The following is a 22,457-nucleotide window of genomic DNA, read 5'->3' on the forward strand; positions in this document are numbered from 1 at the left end:
GGCGGGGGAGGGGACATCACTTCAAATGTATATTTCATCAGCCTGTTCCTGGGTGTGCCGCCCTATACACATTGAAGTAGCCTCAGGAGATCTGGGGTGGCTTCTCGCAGATGCACTAGAGCATCGGGATATTTGCCGGTGTGTCTATTTTAGGGCAACTGGGACGACACATTCCTTTGTTCTTTGTTTACCGAAAGTATCACCGGGTGTTAGGGACAGTAAAATATCTCTCTAAAGTTCTCTAAGGTCAGCAGTCCTGAGGTATTCCATGACATCATGCTGAGACTCATAACAGATGGATGATGTAATTCAAACGAGGAGTTAAAGTGGAGTTCGCTCCCTAAGCTCTTCATCTCCTGTAGCCATCCTCTTCTTCATCCCACACACGCGGCGGCCGTATGGCGCGCAGATGCAACCTGCCCTTCACCTCTTTGGTCTTTCAAGTAGAAAACACCTGAAGCTAGTTTACACTAGAACCGGCTGAGACGACAGCAAATATCCCACCTTGGTAGTGGCCCAAACCCACCACACACACACACGCAGACACACCCCCAGCCCATTCAACAATTATCAGTTTCAAATCTCTGAATAAAACAAACACATACAGGGTTTGCTTATGTCAGCCTTTTTGGTACACATTACTGTTGTTAAAATATGTCCATGAGAGAGAGAGAGAGAGAGAGAGAGAGAGAGAGAGAGAGAGAGAGAGAGAGAGAGAGAGAGAGAGGGGGGGGGGGGGGGACACGTTAAGGAAGGAGAGAGGGTTTCTGTGTATCTAAGGGGAAGTTACAGAGCCTTGGCCTGTCCCAGGAGTCCTGTGGACATCGTGCCCAGAGCCCCACTGTAGCAGATGGCACTAGAAACAGGCACTGCCAATTTACATGTAAATAGAGAGAAAGCGAGAGAGAGAGCACATGTAAGAGCATGAGAGAGAAAGCGTGTGAGAGAGAGAGAGAGAGAGAGAGAGAAGAGAGAAAGCGTGTGTGAGAGAGAGAGAGAGAGAGAGAGAGAGAGAGAGTGGGTGAGTGAGAGAGAGAGAGAGAAAGCGTGTGAGAGAGTGAGAGAGAGAGAGAGAGAGAAAGCGCGTGTGAGAGAGAGAGAGAGAGAGAGAGAGAGTGAGTGTGAGAGAGAGAGAGAGCACCAGAGAGAGTGCGCACGTGAGAGGAGAAAACGTACAGGATGTTCCCACTTCTTTTCTTAGTCTAAGACAATGTCAGCCTTGCATGAGCCAAAAAGTAGGAGAGAAGGATGAGATATGGAGAGATGAGAGGATTAGAGAGGAGAGAGATGGTGAGGCAGAAAGGGAGGGAGAGAAAAGTTGAGTTCACAGAGAAAGAGAAGGTGATGGGGCAAATTGGTGGGGCAGAGAGGGTGGATGAATGTGAAGGGGGGGAGGAGGGGAGGAGGAGGAGAATAAAGAGGGCAAGAGGAACACAGAGAGGGGGGGGTGACAAGAGGCCCAGAGACAGGCGGGCAGACACAGGAGCAAAAGAAAGGGAACGAAAGAGAACAAAAAAGAGAAAGAAAATGAAAGGAATAAAGACAGACCGACCTGAACAGAGAGAAAAGGAGAAACAGAGATATATAAGGTTTGGACAGAAGTGGAAAAAATGTCTTGGCCCAAAGAGATGAGCAGATGTCATTAAAAAAAATGTAGTGTAGCACCAGCACTGAGAGTCATGACTCAGCACAAAGAGCTTGTTACCCAGCAGTGTAGGAGAGTATTAGTACCAGGACAGCACACACACGCTCGCACGCACGCACGCACACACGCACGCTCTTAAAATGCTGAGATCTGGAGAGGGTAATGTATTCTGAGTGCATTCATTTGTCAGTTGGACTGAACTGAACTGAACTGACCGACTGACTGACTGACTGGAGTCTTCAATCAATGAAGAGATGAATTACTCCATTCACACACACAGGCAACCAGGAAATCTCTAGTTCCTCTGAACACCTCCAGACGGTGGACCGCGACGGCTTGTGTCAACCACACTGGACAAGCATCAGTTTCCCTACCTCATACAGATGTGTGTGGGGAAAAACACACGCACCGAAATACACCAGTCCAAACACACACAGGCACCGAAATACACCAGTCCAAACACACACAGGCACCGAAATACACCAGTCCAAACACACACAGGCACCGAAATACACCAGTCCAAACACACACAGGCACCGAAATACACCAGTCCAAACACACACGCACCGAAATACACCAGTCCAAACACACACGCACCGACATACACCAGTCTAAACACACACGCACCGACATACACCAGTCCAAACACACACACACTTTAAATACTGGCCTATAAACCCCAGAACTTCACTAACTGGTGGTGGAGGACAGGAAGAGGCAAGGTGAGGGTGGGACAGGGATGGTGGGACAACGAGGCTTTAAGAGGCGTTAAAATGCGATCCGCCATGCATTAGCGTTGCTGGCCCGAGTCCAGCAGACAGATGGCAGCAGAGAGGGAACAGACCTCAAACACGGGGGCATAATCTGCAAGACACCTTGTGACGCTTTACGTTAGATGCAGTGTGTGTGTGTGTGTGTGTATGTGTGTGTGTTGCTCAGTAAGGCAGACATTATGCATGAGACCCCTGGTGATCTGTTGGTTTAAAGTTCATAATTCATTCCTTGCTTTCTGTCTCCAGGGAGATGGGGGATAGATGCTAGCTTTGGGATGGAGAATTACATTTTTATTTCTCTTTACGCCGGACGTCTCTCCTCTGAGGAGGCCCAGAGAGCAGAGGGCAGCTGAGGTCCAGGGACTGGGCAGAGAGGAGGAGCCAGTTTCCTCCCATGGTGTTCACGCTGGCCGGCTGATTGCCCTGCTGTCCTGCCGCGGAGTCGCTCTAGCTAGGGGTGTGCGTCACGGCAACGGAGGTGTACGGGGTCAAACGTTAAACCAGCTCTAGCTAGGGGAGTGTGTCACGGCAACGGAGGTGTACGGGGTCAAACGTTAAACCAGCTCTAGCTAGGGGAGTGTGTCACGGCAACGGAGGTGTACGGGGTCAAACGTTAAACCAGCTCTAGCTAGGGGAGTGTGTCACGGCAACAGAGGTGTACGGGGTCAAAACGTTAAATCTCTCCCCAGAATTTTTATCGGCCAGTTGGTTTGACTAATTAATTGTTCCTGCAATCTTGAGCTAATTAGGAAAGCTGGAAGCACCACCTGTGGAGGAGGCCCAACTAAACATACCAGGGGACCAAAGGCTCAGGTCTCCATAGAGACAGGTTATTACATCATGGTTCATGGCTAAATTTAATGAAGTCACGGAGTGCCGGCATCGGAATTATGACAGCAGTGGTTTCGGTCCCTCTTAAGGAACCATGGCTGTGAACAGAAATCACATCAAAGCATTTCAGTTTAAGGTATGGAAATGAACCGGGAACCATCTCCACATCTATAGCTGCGCTTAGAGTCATCTGATCCACTGCCACTATACTGAGTCTGTGCTCACCGCCCCACACAGTGACAGACTCTTGAGATATTCACATCTATTTTAGGAATGTGAGCAAACTCTGGAGGAAGAGGCCTCTGAATTTCTGACTGAGGATGTATTCCTACCTCTTATACAGCACAGATTGTATTGCAGACAATATGCACAGATACTACAAATGTACATTTGTACATCAACACACACATACAGCCTATGTATATATGTATTCATACACATGCATGCACACATACACACACATATCTATCACGTTATGGCCCCTCTGATGCTCGATGCATTAGGATGGTGTTTCACCATGGAAGAGCAGGACTGATGGGCGTTGAGACAGAGAGAAGGTTCCACCCCCACACCCACCCCTCCTCCAGCCCACCTCCGTCCCCCTCCCACGCCTCCTCTCTCCTCCCATTCTGTCCCCTTGGCCTCCCTCACCCGTCCGTCTGCGAGCCCGGACCCTCGCTGATGATACAGAGCTGTGGTCTCATCTTCTCCACTGATAAACCTGCTCCCTGGAGATTCGCCGCTGTTCTCCGAGCTCCTCCGCACTGGAGAGACACTTGGGTGGAGGGGCGGAGGGGAGTAGGTGTGTGTGTGTGTGAGAGAGAGAGAGAGAGAGAGAGAGAGAGAGAGAGAGAGAGAGAGAGAGAGAGAGAGAGAGAGAGAGAGAATGCTGCATTGACTACTTTTCACTTTAATGTGGAACCTCACTTAACTTTAATGGAAGACACGGACAGACACACTCTTGCATACACACTTCCAGTGATAGCAGCAAGCCTGCAGCTGGCCTTCATTTACCTCGATGAAGATACAGCGAAATACCTTCACTGCTGCAGTGACTTCCATCAAGTGCTGGCGTGTATGCTAGTGTCAGACGAGTCAATGAGAAAGAGTGTGTGTGCTTGCCTGTGAGAGATGGAGAATGATGCGTGTGTGTCAGAGAGAGAGAGAGAGAGAGAGAGAGAGAGAGAGAGAGAGAGAGAGAGAGAGAGAGAGAGAGAGAGAGAGAGAGAGAGAGAGCTGCTTCAGCCTTATTATACGCTGCTATTCAAACCTACTAAGGCGAGTTCAAATCCCCCTCCCTCCACCACAAAGACCGGGGAACAACACAGCAGGCTTGTATGACCTCAGGCCTAAAGCCTTCATTGTCCCACCCAAGAAGTTTTAGATTTCGAAAAAAAACCACCCATATTTATTTATTTATTTATTTATTTTTTAGAAAGAGTTTAATCTTGCCTGTCAAAATCGTATTCTTTGCTGTGAACTTTTGTGTGCGCTGAATTAGGACATGTGTGTGTGAGTGCGATTGTGAAAGAAAGACACAACAATGTATAGCCTGGAGAGGAATAGGCCACTCCATTATTCATCAGGTCCAAGGTGGGAGTCTGCCAGCCCAGACCAGGCCAAGCAGAGCCTCCACCCTGCAGAGCCTCCACCCTGGAGAGCCTCCACCCAGCCGTGACTGTCCCCTCGGATATAATGGATGGGTATCGGGTAGAGAGGGGAGGGACGGGGGGGTCGTTTAAGGTCACATGGGCAGGTGGGAGTGTGTGGTAGTCTGTCTGCAGCATGCATAGCAATAGATAAAGAAAAGGAAGAGAAAAACATGGAGAGGGAGAGAGAGAGAGAGAGAGAGAGAGAGAGAGAGAGGGAGAGGGAGGGAGAGAGAGAGAGAGGGAGGCCCACAGTCCAAGATAAAGAAAACTAGATGGACATACAAAAAGAAAAAAGAAAGAAACAAAAGAAAAGAGGAGAGCAAAATATGGGTGAAAGAAAGAACAAAGCAAAGAAAATGAAATATAACTTACAAACATAGAAAGACAGACAGGAAGGTGGCAAGAATGCAAACCTGTCCAACAATAAGAGGGCCAGACCTGTGTTCATGCTGTGTGTGCGCGCATGTGTGTGCGTGTGTGTGTTTGTGCCACTACTCTGAACACACCCTGTCTGCCCTACACAAACCACAGCACCCCTACCTGCTGACCTATCTATCTTCCAGACCCAGGCCCAGGCCCAGACCCAGGCCCAGACCCAGGCCCAGGCCCAGGCCCAGGATCAGAGCTGCTAATTCTTCTGCTCTCACACTTGGTGCAAGTACGCCCACCTCTGTGGTTCTTCCTGGAGTCTAGATATCAGCAGCTCCTGATGACACATGTGGGGACACACTCCACCCAGAATGTCACCTGCTGCAACTGCTTGATTGAACCCGATTCCCCAGGCCTTCTCAGCCATGGCAGGTGTGTTCGACCATGGGGCTCCTGGTTCTGGGGTCCCAGGCCTGGTGTGGGAACTATGGCTACAGAGAGAGCGCCAAACCCACCGTGGATGGAAGGATGTGGAGAGAATGACAGTCACACGGGTTCAAGAGCACCAGGACTGCAGCATGATACTACATAGAATAGGCATGTGTTAAAGTGTGTGTGTGTGTGTGTGTGTGTGTGTGTGTGTGTGTGTGTGTGGTTGGGGGGTGGGGGGGGGGGGTGATGGAGACAGAGGGAATTTGAGACAAAGATGTGGAATTTGAGGTGTCTGCATGATTTATGGGGTGTTTAAGTGTGGAACGGTATGCAAGTATTCATGTGGTGTGTGTGTGTGCGTTTGCACATTGAGTGTTGAGGGTGGAGTGTCTGCTTTGGCATGGACAAACAGATCTGCCATTGATCAATTCCAGAGCCCTGCAACCCAACACTACCCCAACCTGCCTTCACAGTCGGCTTCACGGTGGGCTTCCTGTGGCCTTCCTGGCTTGTCAGCCCAGCCCAGCCCAGCCCACTCCCACCCAGCCCCACCCCTCCCAGCCCAGCTCCGCCCACTCAGCCCAGCCCCTCCCCGCCCAGTCCCGCCTGCTGCTTTCATTGGGGGTCCAGCAGTTTCGTGCTTCAAGAAGCTCAGTAGTTTCAATGTACTTCTCACACTCTCCGTTCCTGTATTCATCTACATCACTTCCTACTTCAGACGGGGAAATAAATCAGTAGAAATGTCACATTCGGTGTAGCTTACAAGAACCTTATGATACATGAAAGTTCTTGAATGATAGATCATATTTACAGAGCATCTTTCTACTAGATAATAATAACTTATATAATATTATATTATTAGATAAATAATAACTAAAAAGTTGTGAAATCACAGCCAAAGCATAATCACACATTCAATAGTGTTGAGGTGAGATGATTTGGGGGGGGGGGGGGGGTGAAGTGGGCACTGAGCTGGCGTTGGAGAGCAAGACACAGGAACCAGTCAGGGGGAGAAATGTGTGGAAGGGGCGGGGTTAAGGGTGTGGTTAGGGGCGTGGTCTTTCCATCAAACTTCAGTTATTCTAGAACTCCGTAGCATCAATGTGTATGTCAACAACAGGAGGTGTACTCAGTGAGCTTATTATAAAGGAAGATCTTCTACTGTTACATTTTAACTTGTGTGTGTTTTATGGAGATGTCAGCCAATGTCCTAAAATCTGCGACCTCCGGACAAGGAACTTTAACAACACTAAATAAGTGCAGTATTACTCTTCACTGGAACCCCCACACACACACCCACACTCACAGCCATACCCACACCCACACACGATTTGGCATGACAAACATGGACCACAACTTCTGATATGTTTCGATGTGTCTTGTGGTTATTGCAGCATCTGGTCACAGAGACCGAAATCTCACTAACGTTCTCTTTTAACTGCTATTAAAGTGATCATTTCAAGAACAGTTATCCATCCTGTAATGCACAAGTTCCACAGAGCTGCTAAAGAGAACAAAATAACGAAACAAATATGAAAAAAAAAACGGTTTTACAGCCGAGCCAGCAGGCACTCAATGAATAATAAATGTCACACATACCATTTAATATGAAAAGCTACTTTAGAACTTGCATAAATTATTTTAAAATGCTGAAAATATCACACGTGAGGCATAATAATGATAATAATAAGTGTATTGACTGTTGGAGAGAGTCAGTGTGGTAACATTACATATTTCAGTATCACCCTTTCACATTAAATTTAGAAGAAATGAAAAGAACTGGAAACCAACCAAGGGATCTGAGAAAATGGGAGGCCGGACACATTGCCAAACACAAATTATAATCAGCATCTAAAAGTAACAACACAGCTTATGACTGTGTGTTACAGCAAAGACACACACACACACACACACACCTGCACTTTGAGTGTAAACTTATTACAAGCGAGCATTTCTGTGAGTGAGGGATCACTGTACCTACAGAATTACTCCCCTCATCTGTGATCTGCTACCAATAACACCATGGACGTAATTTTGATTTCAAAAGTGGGGGGGACATAGATTCATCGCTATTTAAATATTTGGTTTTAACCGTAAAAACTGGGGGGGACCAAAGCCGGCTTTTGAAAAAGACATGTCCCCCCCGTCCCCCCCCCCCCAAAATTACGTCCGTGAATAACACACAAATACTTCAACTATGTTCATGTTCACACTGGCTAGTTTCTTCCAGTCCAACATAGTTCCAGTTTTGACAAATTGGATCAAAACACATCAAATAATCACAAAGCCTTTCACAAGAAGAGAGAATCTCAAATCTGGAGAGACATGGCTACACATACAAAGATGAAGAACACTCCTCCACTTGTACACCACTGGTAACAGAAGAACAATCCACAAGAAACCAGGAAAGAAAAACAGGAAACCAAAGACTATGTAAGAAAAAAACCTACAATAACCTGTCAAGCTCATTTAGTTAAGTCTCGTGCACACACACCAAACATGAGGAGAATCCTCGACACAGCTGTCTCCATCCACTAGCTGTCGAGACCCGCCCACTCGAAGCTCAGCACTTAGAGGTACCCATCACCAAGGAGACACTCTAAATAATGCAAACCGCAAAGCATGCTGGGAGAATAAACCAATAGGTGCTTCTGCAGGAGAGAGTGGGGTTTCAGCGCTAAACTAATATGTATACCACGCACACGGGAATAGACAGACCTCGACAGAGCGTTCTTCACCTCTGAGCAGGGCACCCTTCTGACAGCCAGGTTAGGGAGCACTCTGGAAATAAAAGAAAGGCTTCCATTTAAATCCTTAGAAACACAATGCAGGAATGCAGAGAGAGAGAACGAAAGAGCAGGAGAGTGAGATGTTTCAGGTCCTTTACTGAAATTCAAGTAATTCAAGACATAAATGTCAAATTTGAAAATTCAAGATTATGTTTGAAATTATATGTCAGTTAAACAGTATAATTGAATGTCACTGCAAGAAAAAAATCATCTCAGCGTGAATAAGCTGGCTTTTGTGTCCCAGTCTCCATACTCTAACGCAGAAGTCCGTAGGAGACATCTGAAGCCTGGACACCTAATTCCCCATTAGAGGTCCTCACTGTTAACACCCAACACACCTATGTCCCTTTCATCTTCCCTCTGAGCCTCCTCACACACACACACACACACACACACACACACACACACACACACACACACGTTAGGCAAAAAGAACCAGTTCCAGAGGCCCCACCCACATCCCCCAACCCTGGACTAACATTCCTACTCCACCCTCACCTCTGTCTACACTCCCAGAACCAGTCAGCTCCGGTTCCACCTGTTACAAGCACTTCAAGATTCCCTCCTCACATTCCAGCAATTTCCATACACCTTTATCAAATTACTTAATAAACCATTAAGTCAAAGTTCACATCTCAAGCACTTCAAAGTGGATGTGGGCAGGAAGTGAAAACCGAGGACAGAGGACGCATAGAACTTGCGCTGCACAGAGAAGCGTTTGGCCTGCTTCAGCGGGGCCCCGTCACCCATGGAGCTCCACTTCTCCAGATGTCTCAGTGGTAGGTGCTCTCAGATCAGTGACTGACCAGGTTCCCAGCATCGTTTTGCTTGCTTTTAGGGTACTTTGGCCACATGACTGCTGCTCGCAGACACAATGGCTTGTTTCAGCTTTTCCTCCCCAAACTTGATGTAGAAGAAGCTGGTGGCTGGTGCTGTAACTACTGCAACCCTAAACCAATGAGAAGGCCTCTGTCCTCTTCTAGACTGGGTGTGACTTTAAATGCAGGCTGAGTAGCACTCAATTGGGAGAAGAAACCAAACAAGCTACCTTATGTTACGCTTATGACCTAGTTCAGAAATGACGTCAAACGTCATGGTTAGTTCACTGTAGCAAAGCTGCATTCTCTGCGTCCACATACTAAACGTAATTATGTTCACTAGAAAAAAGGATAGGCCATTTTAAAATAGGTGAACATATAATGATGGTAATTTTCAACATGGACATCATAGCCTCATAATCATATATGGGTCCAGGATGGCTCCCCACTGAATATGGACAGAATACAGAACACCTGCTCTCCTTAAAATACACCATAATACCTCAAGTGTAAGTGTGTGTGTGTGTGTGTGTTTAAAAATGAGGTCATAGAGGACTTCAGGGTGTGTAGGTGGGAACAGTAAACAGACATAAGGAAGAGAGGAGGCGGGGGAGGTCTTTCATCAGCTGTTGAAGTGTTCCCAGTTTCCTGCAGGTTTAGGTCACCTGCAGGCCTTTCAGCCTTAATAGTTGGCATTCACATCCATGTTCACTCCCTGCCCTGCCCCCTGCCATCTAGCGCCGCCCATTTCTCTCAATCACAGAACTGCACTGAGGCTGTGCCTGATCTATGTACCAAATGCTGTCCCATTGTTTGCAGTATAAGCACGACGATACCAGTCCACAGCTCTAAAAGCTCAGCACCCTGCTACACGGATCATGGTGCGAGTCTGACAGTGACCCACAGGTGCTCCAGACAAATTCACCTCTCGGTTCTCTGAGGTCTGATGGATGCTGATTACAAGGATGCCAGGGTGTCACATGACACGCATACACTGCTGACCTGCAAAACTCTGGAGATGTCATGAGAAGGTTGACTTCATATGGTTTGCTGCTGCAACAAAAAACATCTCCCAAAAACATCCACGGAACCAGGAAAAGCGTAACTGCAGACGAGAGCCCCGGCACAGACGAACCCGCTCTTGGGGGTTTGGAGCGCCCTTAACAGCGTCTTTTCCTAGCCACGTTTCTGCTGACTAGGATGCCCAGACCGAGACAGCTCGGCCACGGATGCGAAAGACAGACAGTTATTTATAGCCGATATTGTTTTGTGGTGCTCCACTCGTCAGGCTGATGAGCGTGTACGGATTGGGGGAGGGGAGCGGGGGGGTCACTGGGGACACGGAGAAATGCGATGATGTGTGTTACGGGACCTGCGGAGAGCGTGGGAGGAAGCGAACTAAGAAGCGCGGGGAGGAATAGTGCTGATGGTGGTGGAGGAGGTGGAGGTGGTGGAGGTGCTTGGAAAACTGCTGCCAGAATGGCTTCAGCCCTCTTCTCGTGGACATGCTCCTCAGGTCAGGCATGGAGTCACCAATATAACATGGCAGGTATTGCGTAACAATCCTGGCAAACAGAACCACCAAAAACCAGAACATTGGTGCAGAGCCAGACTAGAGTAGGCACCCAAGAGCATGAAAACGTTTATAGGCACCGCGTTTCCTACCACATAGAGCATTCCACAGTATTAAATTGTTACGATTAATAACCCATAAGCAATCGCCATCGGTTTGCCTTTTTAAAAAATGTACTTATGATTTCATAAGTTATTTTATGGTATCATTTCAACACCACACTATTGTCCTAATTCTTTAAGCACTCCCATCTCTATAATATAAAGCCCCTTCAAACAGGGTCTTTTTAACTACATTTGGCAGTACATCAACTGGATATGAAACAGGTCATTCACAAACAATCTTCACAATTAATTAATTAAGAACAAATAGAACTTTGAATTTATAGGTTCTGAAATTTTGTAGTTCAGAATCTGCTGAAGCCAACATGGGTCACAAGTACATATATCCTGAAGATGATGATGTGTCCTGTCTCGGAGATTACATCTTCATTAATTATTTAGCATATTGTATTAAATCCCAGTCGAAGCTGAAGTCTGCTGAGAAGGCTTTGAGTCATCCCCAAACGCCAGCAGATGCTGGATGAGTGAGTGAGGGAGTTAAGATAAGAGTTTGATCAAGGGGAAATGTGGTTACAGGGGGACAGGGAGATGCTCCACAAAAGAACCCTTCCATCAATCAAACAGAACAGGCACCGCCTGACTTTTTTCTACAGATCATAAGGAAATGTGTTGGAAATGTGGTAATGAAACTTTCTATGTGGCCTTAACGTAGGTTATTTAACCCAGTCATGTCACTAATTTTCACAGACTGTAGTTATTTTGAATTCAATGCAACATTCATCAGCTCCGGCAAATGTACCGCTGGACCCGGATGGGGCCAATACGAACACATTTGGGTGAAAAGGCTCTGCTGACCCAATAACCACAATCGCAGGCACGCAACCGTGTGCATGATGTCATATCAATGGTTCGGGTCAAAGGTCACTCCATTCCCCACCCTGAGCCTCCCACCCTCTTTCATCTCGACAGCTGCACACGACTCATGTCAGTCTGGGCCAAGTGCACATCTGGAGGGCGTGCGAGTGGGCGGGTGCATTTCAGGATGAAATACGGGGCGTTACGACAAGCATATGTCCATATCCCATGGGGCTCCACATTACCAATCACTGATCCACTTCTCTGTCCCTGACCCCGAAAACCAAACCACTAAATCACCCCCCCAACAGATGACTTCACGTCAGCTCAACACCAGAACATTAACATACCCTGGTTCATGGTGGGCCTTAAGTAATATTAAATTCCAACCATTTGAAAATGTGATTTATTTATTTACCGTAAAATAAATTTTATTTTTAACAAAAATTTGCTCTTTTGTTGAGAAGACAATCAGTCACACACCAAAAGCAAACCCAAAGTGTCTGTCTCAATCATATACCCAAAAGAAAGAAAAGAAATGCTGGTAAAATGAACTTTAAAATACAGGTGCAACACGTCTGGCTGTTAAGGACTAACTCCCAACCGTGGTAACGGGAGATTTTCGTCCAGAGGTTTGGGTGAGATTTCATTCATAATTCCATTCTATGTAATAGCATAAACATAATGGTACTAACATGTCTATTATTACTGCCATCGACACAAAACAGTTCAGCGCGTGAACGACTTTTGAACAGGCGGATCTAAATTTTCTTTCAGGTTTGAAAACAAACTTCTTTCGAAATAAACTAGCATGATATGTCCGTGTTTATCATATTTTCCTCACATACAGAAGCATAATTACAGAAGCCTAGTTATTGCAGGTTTCATTTGACCATTAACTGCTCCTATACAATGTGACTTCCTCGTGCACCGGCACGCTGGTGGTCCTCGCGCCAGTCTCAAACTGCGCGAGCGCCGCTACGCCCAACGGTGTGGAAACGATAGGCTTCAAAAACGCCAAGGAGCAGTCACATGGAAATAGATAATCTACAGTTAATCTACAGTTAGGAATAAAATAGAGAAACGAAGAAAACCCACGCACCGAATGGTAGGGTTTTATATATCCCGTATTACCAGCGATCATACAATGAAGACAGAAAGAGGTTTAATATGAGAGCCCTATCATCTATTGATGTCCACACCATTCAGTGTGAAAACATTTCTAAGCAGGTAAATGTTTTTTTCAAGTGGTTTCCATTTTGCAAAGATCCTCTTTGTGTAAGCAGGGTATTTTATAAGAGCATCTTGCTGGACAAGCAACTAAACCACGCGCACTACACAGCAAACAGCAGCTTACTTTGATGGCGTGAGGGATTCAATGAACACGCACAAACGCGCCACTCAAAACCAGTGCAATTAAAACTGTACCCATTCCTCGGTCCCTAGACGGACACCGTCAACTTTTCAGTCCGCCTGACAGATGCATGCAGAATAAAGCGAGCCGCGTGTTTTCTACCGTTACCGCTCTTTCGCTGGCACGCTCCCTGAATCGTCTCGCGCAGCAGTGTTCCCACTATCGCCGGGAGACCCGGACTACTGGGTCGCGGCGCGAGCGGTGCGGCGCGCGGACACCCGTGCCGAGCTGCTGACTCACCTCTAACAACGAAGCGACGGGAATGTTCCAAAGATAGTCCCTGTGAGTCCCTGCGAGTCCCTTTCTCATTTACGCGCTGAGACGCGGACCTGCTGTCTCCCTCGTTCACCTCACACTCGACTCTTCGTCGCTATTGTGCGGCACACAAGCCTGCTGCTCCCCAGCGCCCGCCCACCCCGCAGTCTGCTAGTGGCCACGTCCAAATTGGGTCCGTCAGCTGTGTATGTTCCGCCGGTCTGTCTAGCCCGCTGGGTCAATGGAGGCGGGCCTTTTATAGAACAGTTCTAAAACCTTCCCTAAGCTGACCGGCAGTCACGTTCTCGGAACTGTCAGCCCGTAAAATCTTGGTTGAACATTTTCTTAATTGGCCCAATAAAATATTTTGTTTTGTTTTATTATTTGGCATTGCAAGCCTCACTACAGCCTCGGAGTCTTTTAGACAATACTAACATGAATCACGTGAATTGTGCATTTGTTGTCGTTAGTTGTGTGTTTCGCTTCACTGCTGAACTGATTTCTCTTGCGACTGTAGCACGTTGAAGAGGCTGAACGTAGACTACCACACCTGACCGTTAAACTGTGCTCAATTAATGGAATCGTAGCGACACCTTCAGGAAGTTGGCGGTATTGTCTGGAGCAGGCAAGCAGACAGAAAGCCGCAAGCTCAATGTTTTCGTGATGAAACCTGCGGTTAATAAACCAAACATTACCAGATACGATTTATCTACATATCGAATACGGATAATTAGTTTAGTTAGGCCTTTGTCTCAGTTAATTAAAATGGTCAAATAAAATGGATGCGTTTCCAAATCAAACCGGTCTTAAACGACATCGTTATTACTTTGTTCAGTTTTGCTGAGTTACAGGATTGTTAATTTATATTTTTTTTTAAAGAAAGAGGTGTGGAAGAGGACTTACATGGTGGTATACACTGGTCTACACCATAAATCAAAAGGACTTACATTACTCGTTCACTTATCAGGTTAGTTAACAGCAGTTAGGCGTCTACAGTAGAGGTGTTTGCACTGATATTTATCATTTACTATCATATCACAAATACAGTTCATTATCCGTGAAAGCACATGCATTAAATGTTGGGTGCAACTGCATAGAATATATCCAACTCTGTATTCTGTCCTTTTAATGCAGAACCAACCGTTATGATGCAGGGCAATCTGTGTGAGGACCTTTGTGAGGATCTGTGTGAGGACCTGTCGTGCATTTGCCAACCCAGCTGGCACACGACCGACCTTCAACGTTGAAATGTGGTTGAAATATAGTTGAAATACTGTCCGTTGTTGTTTCAACGTTGAAACAACGTTGAATCAACGTTTAATGTTAAATGGTTGCGCAAACGTTGAACTATTAACGGTGAATCAACGTTGAATATTAAATGGTTGCGCAAACGTTGAACTATTAACGGTGAATCAACGTAATATCTTCAACATGCCTTTGTATTACCATTTCAAGTTCAAAAAACACATACAATAAAAAAAGTACAAACATCTCTTTGGCATTGGCTGAGGGTTATGAAAGAGGTATTAATTATTATTAGTAGTAGTAGTAGTAATAATAATAATAATAATAATATAATTTTTATTTATTTATTAATTCGTCCAAAAACGTCGTCAAAAACAGGCAGGTATTAACCAGGAAGACAACATCAAGCAATGAAACAGTTTGAAATGTTTTGAGGCAGAAACAAAACTTCGCAATGACAAATCAACAGGTTTAGGGCAGGGCAGTCGTGGCCTGGCGGTTAGGGAACTGGTCTTGAGACCGGAGGGTCGTGGGTTCGATTCCCAGACGCCGTGACTGAGGTTGTGTGGTGGTTCTCCGAGATTAATTTTACAGAGAGAATAAAAAAATAAATAAAATTGTTCTTTTTTCATTGTGGCATATGCCTACAGTTGTTTTTTTCCTCTCTCCCATGCAATTTTGAACATCATGAACGTGAATTTTATGGTTTATTCAAGGTTGAATGTATGACGTTGAAACGACGTTGGCTTATCAACGTTGAATCACCTTTCAAAATCGACACATAATCCAACGTTGATTCAACCATCAAATTCGACGTCGATTCAACGTCGATTCAACGTTGAAATGCCTGCTGGGAATGTGGCACTATTAGATAATCTATATATGACCCCGTGCTATATAGTTGAGACCAATACATGTTGAGTCCCTGCGTGTCATGAATGTAGCCAGAAAGCATATCTGTGGAACTTTTTATTGATTCTTCTTCAAAATCATTTTAGCCATATAGACACAAACAGCCAGTTTTACAGATCCAACACAATAAAATTAAATATAAAATGTATGTGCATGTCAGTTAGAAAATACTGAATTATAATACTCAGCATTAAACATAACATGATGCACCACTGTCACGTCATTACATGGGTTTTCTAACGGACCGAAACACGGCAGCATTCACATACACCACGGTATGTGTGGGACAGAACTCCACCCAGAAAGCCGTGTAGCGCGCGCGCGCCCCAGAAGGTGCGGCATCTCACGGCGGGGGTGTTGAGTTCGGCACAGCACTGACTACATGTATCTAAAAAGGCTGAAAAATCAGAATTAAGCAGGGCATGTGTTCCGTACAAACACTTCAGAAAAGAGCAATAGCTATTAGCTAACGAGAAATTACATATTTCACAGCATTATTATTCTCAAGAATGCCTGGGAGGGTTGCACATGGCCTAATTAGCTGCGCGTTCGTACGCATACATTAATACAAATGTATTACAATTATTGGTAATTTTTCATTGAAAGTTATTTGTGTATTCGTTTATTGGTTTGTTTATTACGTTAAGGGAATGAATACTGCATAATGGACAATGTGGTGTGATAAGGTGCGGAGAGATGCTGATGTTGCCAAGTGCTTGATTTTCCATCTACGCTCCACCGTTTCAAATAGTATACCACGCATTTTTAATAATTACTTTTGTTGTACTGTCGTGCCTCCAGCTCACAACCACACTTAACTGAAGATGTGCGATTATATATTGTTGTCAGTATACTTTATAGTAAAAACTATAAACATAGCTCGTTCATGAAAGACGGTTTTGTGATGTATCTGGCAACTATTCCACGGGCAAGCACGGTGACGACTTCACTCGCATCGCGGGGCGGTCTTTAGACTAAAAGGCGTAACAGCAAAGTTATCTGAGTGGTTTCTGAAATTAGATGTGATTTAATGTGAAAAACGTGGTTTGGATGGTGAAAAGTGGGCTCAGCGGAAATGGCTGACATCGGCGTATCTCTGTGTGTACTGGCGGGGATTGTTCTGACTAGCGAGATTGCAAGGAGGACGACTACAAAACTGCTGGCCAGGAAGAGTTATGGAATCTATATGGTGGAATTAATTTCTACAGTTCAGCTCTGCGCTTGCACACACGAGTTAAAGCTGCTGGGTGAAGTGGGCCGCGTGGAGCTGCAGCTCGCGCTCACCCTCACGTACGTCATATCGGTGGTCCACGCGCTCACATTCCACGGCGCAGTCGGCAACCCCTCCAGCGCGCTCGAGCGCCTCTATCGCGGGACTCTGACCGGCAGATGCGCGTTGACGAGGATCTCGTGCCAGTTCGCCGCGGCCGTGGCGGCACGCGCCGTGGTGCATCACGTGTGGGCGCTCGGACTCTCGGACCTACACCTGCGCCACAAATTGTTTGGCTTTAAATGCATCAGTCCGATAAATGCGCCTCTTTTAAAGGCTGCGGCGGTAGAACTAGCTTGTGCATTCGCAGTCCACACAACAGCACACCGCACGCGCGGCGTAGAAGAAAAATACAGAGTTCATGTCATAGCAGCCGTGATCACAACAGCAGTCTATGCAGGTAGGTCTTTGACATTCGCCTAGCTTTCAATGACTAGGCATATAGCTGTCAGGCAGCCCTGTCCTGCTAGATGAATATGTTCAGGGGTTGTATACAATCCCAAAGCCAGATAATCCATCGCTTTGCCCTCCCAGATTAGCAGAGAGAACATTGACAGCTTCTGTGTGTCGTTATTACAGACAGACTTGTGTTTCCCCAGGTGGAAGTACTACAGGAGCTGTGTTCAACCCAGCGCTGGCGTTCTCAACACAGTTCCCCTGCAGTGGCAACACGTTTGTTGAGTACAGCTTCGTCTACTGGATGGGGCCTGTTCTAGGTAAGACATTTATCTGGTTGGACCAACTGCATCGTGCAGGGATTTTGTTTTGACCTGATCTTGAAACTACAGCAACGTCCATTGGGGTTTCTTTGCCTTTCTCTCTTGTGTTCAGGCATGGCGTGCTCTGTCCTGCTGTTTGATAAAGTCATTCCAGCCTGTTTGCCAAAGAGTGCAACTCACAGGGACCAGAATTTAATGGATATGAAGAAGATGAAGTAACGGAAAGCTGTTTTAAATGTTTTAAATGTTAATCATTGCAGTTTTCATTTTTAAGGCGATGGTAATTGTAATCACTCAAAGGTAATGTAAGTGTTGTTAATACAGGTCAGTGCAGATAATGCACTGGAAATTACTAGCACAATTTTTAAAAAAATATTTAAAGCACAGGATTATAAAGTATGTCACTAAAATCTTTATTTCTCTAACTGGATTTGAACAATTCAGAGAAATATTGCTGGAACAAGAGTTGTGTGAAGGCTATGTAATAAAGGCCATGTGAATTTAGCACTATTGTTCATTAGCTGTAAGCACAGAGATACTTTCACAGGTGCCTTTGAGCTAAGAGAAAGAGATCTCTCAGGAAACATAGTTTGTTTTGACTGGACTTGGATCTGTGACACAAATATACCTTTTCAAAGTTTGTAAACAAAGATGACTTCACAAAGGTGTCATTTTGGCAAATGAAATAGAGATTTGTGCCATTAATCCAGTGTGTTGATCCCATTTATTTAACAGTTGAATTAATAAAAACTAATATATTGTATCAATATTGTAAAACATTAGACCTTTATCCTTACATATATGCAAGTATTGTTGGATTCAATAAGGTCCTTCAGTCGTAGTCGCATAACTTAGCTACTGTCCTGCTATCTCTGATCCCATTTTCTTATACTTTTGTTGTGTGTGTGCACTTAGGAGTTTGTTTACCTAAGATGCAAGATGTTCTAGATTTTACTTTCGTTTTCACTATACTGGGACTATAGTTGGTCTTCACTGAGCTCAGCCTTTAATATAGATAGTTAATATTAGCATATTAGGGCTGTAGTTAGCACCTAACTGATAGCAATAGCCTTACTCTTGTAAGCTACACAGTCTGTTAGTATAATAATGAACAATGGTATTCACAGGTATTTAGATGTTTAACTCTTAGTTTATGTGTAACTACTAGTGCTGTCAATTCCAGGTGCCACGATTAAAAGTCCTCACCAGGATTTTGCTCAGGCTTCCTGGATTGTGTTGATTCCACTAATTTTACCTGGATTGCTAATTAGAAAATCTAGCAAGCTTGAGCAAAATCCTGGTTAGGACTTTTAATCGCGGCACCTGGAATTGACAGCACTAGTAACTACATTTCTTTGCTTTTAGAATCACATGCCTCAGTCCACTCACAGTACAGTCCACCTTCTGAGAACATTTGTCTGGGAGTTTATAAATTGACCCAGTTGGCTAACTTGTATAACTAGTTAACCTACTGTTGAGGAGCAGGAATCAGTCAACACAAAACTGAAGTTTGATAACACCAAGCCTCATGCACTGTGGACTTGTATCCTTCATTCATTTATATAGCTGTTAAAGACCAACGCTAGCTCAATGGCACAAAGCTCTCATTGACAAAATGTGAGCGCAGGTTTCTGGTAACGTTACTGCTGAACCCATCTATAATGATTATTTTGAGACATTGTTAAATACATAGACATAAAACATTCCTTTTCCCTTCTGTGTATGTTTTTTTACATTGAGCTATTTGTGCCCATCTCATGCCCAGTGTTATTTATCATATCTTTTGGAGCAATAAAGGAATAATGTAATGAAGCCTTCAGGCTGTATAGTGGCAGTATTTTTACTATGAGATATGGTGCTAATTGAGGACATTGAACAGAGATCCTGAATGAAGTTGAACAAAATATGTTGCAGCCCCATCGCACATGACCTGAATACTGTAAAAATGTTGACATTTGACCTGCTGACTAGGAAGGTGTGCGTGAAAAGTAAACACTAAAATACCCTGAAACATATCTCGTCTTAGAACATATTAGTGTAGAAATTATCAGAAATGACCTTTGACCTTACTGGCCCAAACAGGTAATACTGCTCAAGAAATAATGGGAACACTAAAATAACACATCCTAGATCTCAATGAATAAAATATTCCAGTTGAAATTTTTTATTTAATCCATCGTGGAATGAGTTGAGAACAAAATAACAAAAAATGTTCAATGTAAATCAAAATTATCCCATGGAGGTCTGGATTTGGATACATACTCAAAATCAAAGTGGAAAATCAAATGACAGGCTGATCTAACTTAAATGGAAATTCCTTAAGACAAGTTAAATGAGGCTCAGTAGTGTGTGTGGCCTCCAAATGCCTGTATGACCTCCCTACAACACCTGGGCATGCTCCTGATGAGGTGGGGATGTTCTCCTGAGGAATCTCCTCCCAGACCTGGATTAAAACGTCAGTCAACACCTGGACAGTCTGTGGTGCAACATGGCATTGGTGGAAGGAATGAGACATGATTACCCAGATGTGCTCGATTGGATTCAGGTCGGGGGAACAGGCAGGCCAGTCCTTAGCATCAATGCCTTTAGCCACATGAGGCCTAGCATTGTCATGCATCAGAAGGAACCCAGGGCCTGTCCTGCAGTCCTACTGCTGGGATGTTGCCCTCTTACAGCCCCCTCCATGTCTCCTGGTGTACTGGCCTGTCTCCTGGTATCTGCTCCATGCTCTGGACACTGTGATGTGCTGACAGGCACAGCAAACCTAGTTCGCATTGATGTGCCATCCTGCATGAGCTGCATTACCTGAGCAACTTCTGTGGGTTGTAGACACCACATCATGCCACCTCTATGGTGAGAGAGAACTGACAAAACGCCAAAGTGACCAAAACATCAGCAAGAAAGGATGAGAACAGAGAAAAGGTCTGTGGTCACCACCTGCAGAAACACTCCTTTATAGGGGGTGTCTTGATAATTGTCATTTCTACCTGTTGTCTGTTCCATTTGCACAACAGTGGGTGAAATTGAGTCACAGTGTTGCTTCCTAATTGAACAGGTTGGTTTCACAGAAGTGTGGTTGACTTGGAGTAACACTGTGTTGTTTATGAGTTCCCTTTATTTTTTTTAAGTAGTGTATATTGTGTATTAGTACACTTAACTAGACCACGTGTTACTCATTCATGAGGTCCTCACCAGCACGCCGTCTCCCAGATGGACTATGCAGTGGTGGTGTTTGGCACTTCATTCTCGCATGCAGAAGACAAAACTGCTCAACTATTGCAGAACCAGAACCCAAATGAAATAATGGTACAGCTGTTACGAGAGTGCTTTGGAATAATTACCGAATGCATTCATCAGGGGCGAGGCTAGGGTATTTTAGTGGTGCTAGAGCACCACTGTGAGGTTGCTCAGCACCCCCTGGCTCAACACATTTTTTTAATATTATATTATGCAAAAAACTTGCTCTGCACCTGCGCAATACTTTGGTATTGTGCCTCTGTGAGCACTGGGGGCTGGGCACCCCTAAAGACCTAAAAATTCTAAAATCGCCCCTGGCATTCATAAATCAACATTTGTTGTTTGTGGCCCTTGGCTGTAAGCATCAATGATAAAACAAATTTACAAACTTGTTTATATTTTGTTCATAGCAGGAAATAAACTTACAATGCTGTTAGAACAGTTTAGCAAAAGTGGAGATGTGTGCATCTTCTTCATCTTCATCTTATTGTATGTACTTTATTTCCTCTGTCCCATTTATTAGATGCTGATGGTTTTCTCATCCCTAAAGACCCAGTAATGATTTGCTAAAGTGTCTTTGTACATCAGATTAATGGTAAATCTCCAGTTACAATGTTACAGTAAAATCAAAATATCCAATTTTGTTCCAAATCTAGTACAATTGCCAATTTTGAACTCAAATTGTCTTTATATAGCAATAAACCAATAGGGAATTTGTGAGTGCACAAGGTAATGATGGTTACTCTGGATAACGATCTGTTCTCCATGAGATCCTTCCTGATATCCTGGTCCTAACAGCAGCCTCCCGATCAAAATGCCTGTGAAGGCTAAGATTAACTAAGAAGGTATTTATACAAACCGTTCAGTGGGAAAGGTGTGGGACTTCCACAAATATCTAAACTGCTATCCTCATATTTGGATATAGACCAATTACTGGGAAGGTACACATAAATGATCCCATAACAGTGTGTATCAGCACAGAACACACGAGCATCCAGGATGTTTAGCCCCTCAGCTTCCTGTTTACATTGTGCATGTCTGCTCCATGGTGTAATATGTAATTTAAAGTAATCCTTTCAGAACCATCAGATTACAGATATTCTCAGTCTCTCTCCAAGTGTTGTCTGTTAAGCCAGTAAGTGGTTAATTCCATCTTAAGGACAACAAAAATGAAGTCATTGCCAATATCATCTACCACACTAGCAGAGGAAAACTATGACTGGGCCCTCCCATCTGCAGAGACTGCACGTTCAGCCTGTGTAGTCAGGACAGTCATTGCTCATCCTGTTCCAACTACAGAACCAGAAAAAAGTAGAAAGGCCTAAAGCTGTATGATGCATTACATGAGTGTCAGGGCTGGTGTTTGGCCATATGAGGGATAAATACACATCTAAAACATATTAAATGAATTTGAAATTAAATGAATTTGAAATTAAACTGTTTAACATACTCAAAGCTTTTTAATACATTTATTTCCATATACTTTATAATCATGCTTTAAGGACTCATTTTAATGCTAGAAATATCTGTTGTAAACATATTGTTTTTAGCATTCTGTGGTCCATGCCACCAAATAAGTGTAAATTCCATGGTGCCACACTGTGCT

The 22,457-nt window shown here is 44.6% G+C and overlaps 2 protein-coding genes across 4 annotated transcripts in view; one reads left to right on the forward strand and one right to left on the reverse strand.

Moving 5' to 3' along the window:
- The window catches only part of pak1 (p21 protein (Cdc42/Rac)-activated kinase 1), a 37,987-nt gene extending 24,296 nt beyond the window's left edge, over positions 1-13,691 (reverse strand). Inside the window, exons 1-2 of one of the 3 annotated variants that reach the window (XM_076990809.1) lie at positions 13,454-13,691; positions 8,441-8,483 (exon numbers count right to left, since the gene is read on the reverse strand). The gene's annotated coding sequence lies outside the window, so the exon portion shown is untranslated. Of the gene's footprint in view, positions 1-8,420; positions 8,484-13,453 lie in introns of all 3 variants that reach the window. The other 2 variants (XM_076990806.1, XM_076990805.1) reach the window with 2 other exon arrangements.
- A 2,868-nt stretch (positions 13,692-16,559) lies between these two features.
- aqp11 (aquaporin 11) lies at positions 16,560-19,409 on the forward strand. The gene is made up of 3 exons (XM_076990811.1): positions 16,560-17,295; positions 17,495-17,611; positions 17,727-19,409. The coding sequence occupies exons 1-3, from the start codon at positions 16,701-16,703 to the stop codon at positions 17,831-17,833; spliced, it is 819 nt and encodes a 272-aa protein (XP_076846926.1). The 5' UTR covers positions 16,560-16,700; the 3' UTR covers positions 17,834-19,409.
- The last annotated feature ends 3,048 nt before the right edge of the window (positions 19,410-22,457 follow it).

Source organism: Brachyhypopomus gauderio, chromosome 2 (genome assembly GCF_052324685.1).
Source record: "Brachyhypopomus gauderio isolate BG-103 chromosome 2, BGAUD_0.2, whole genome shotgun sequence".
Classification (NCBI taxonomy): domain Eukaryota; kingdom Metazoa; phylum Chordata; class Actinopteri; order Gymnotiformes; family Hypopomidae; genus Brachyhypopomus; species Brachyhypopomus gauderio.

Excerpts from the sequence above, each read along its gene's own strand:
- aqp11 (XM_076990811.1), top strand. The coding sequence starts at position 16,701 with ATGGCTGACATCGGCGTATCTCTGTGTGTACTGGCGGGGATTGTTCTG. Across the intron at positions 17,296-17,494 it reads CACAACAGCAGTCTATGCAG|GTGGAAGTACTACAGGAGCT; the intron begins GTAGGTCTTTGA and ends GTGTTTCCCCAG. Across the intron at positions 17,612-17,726 it reads CTGGATGGGGCCTGTTCTAG|GCATGGCGTGCTCTGTCCTG; the intron begins GTAAGACATTTA and ends TCTTGTGTTCAG.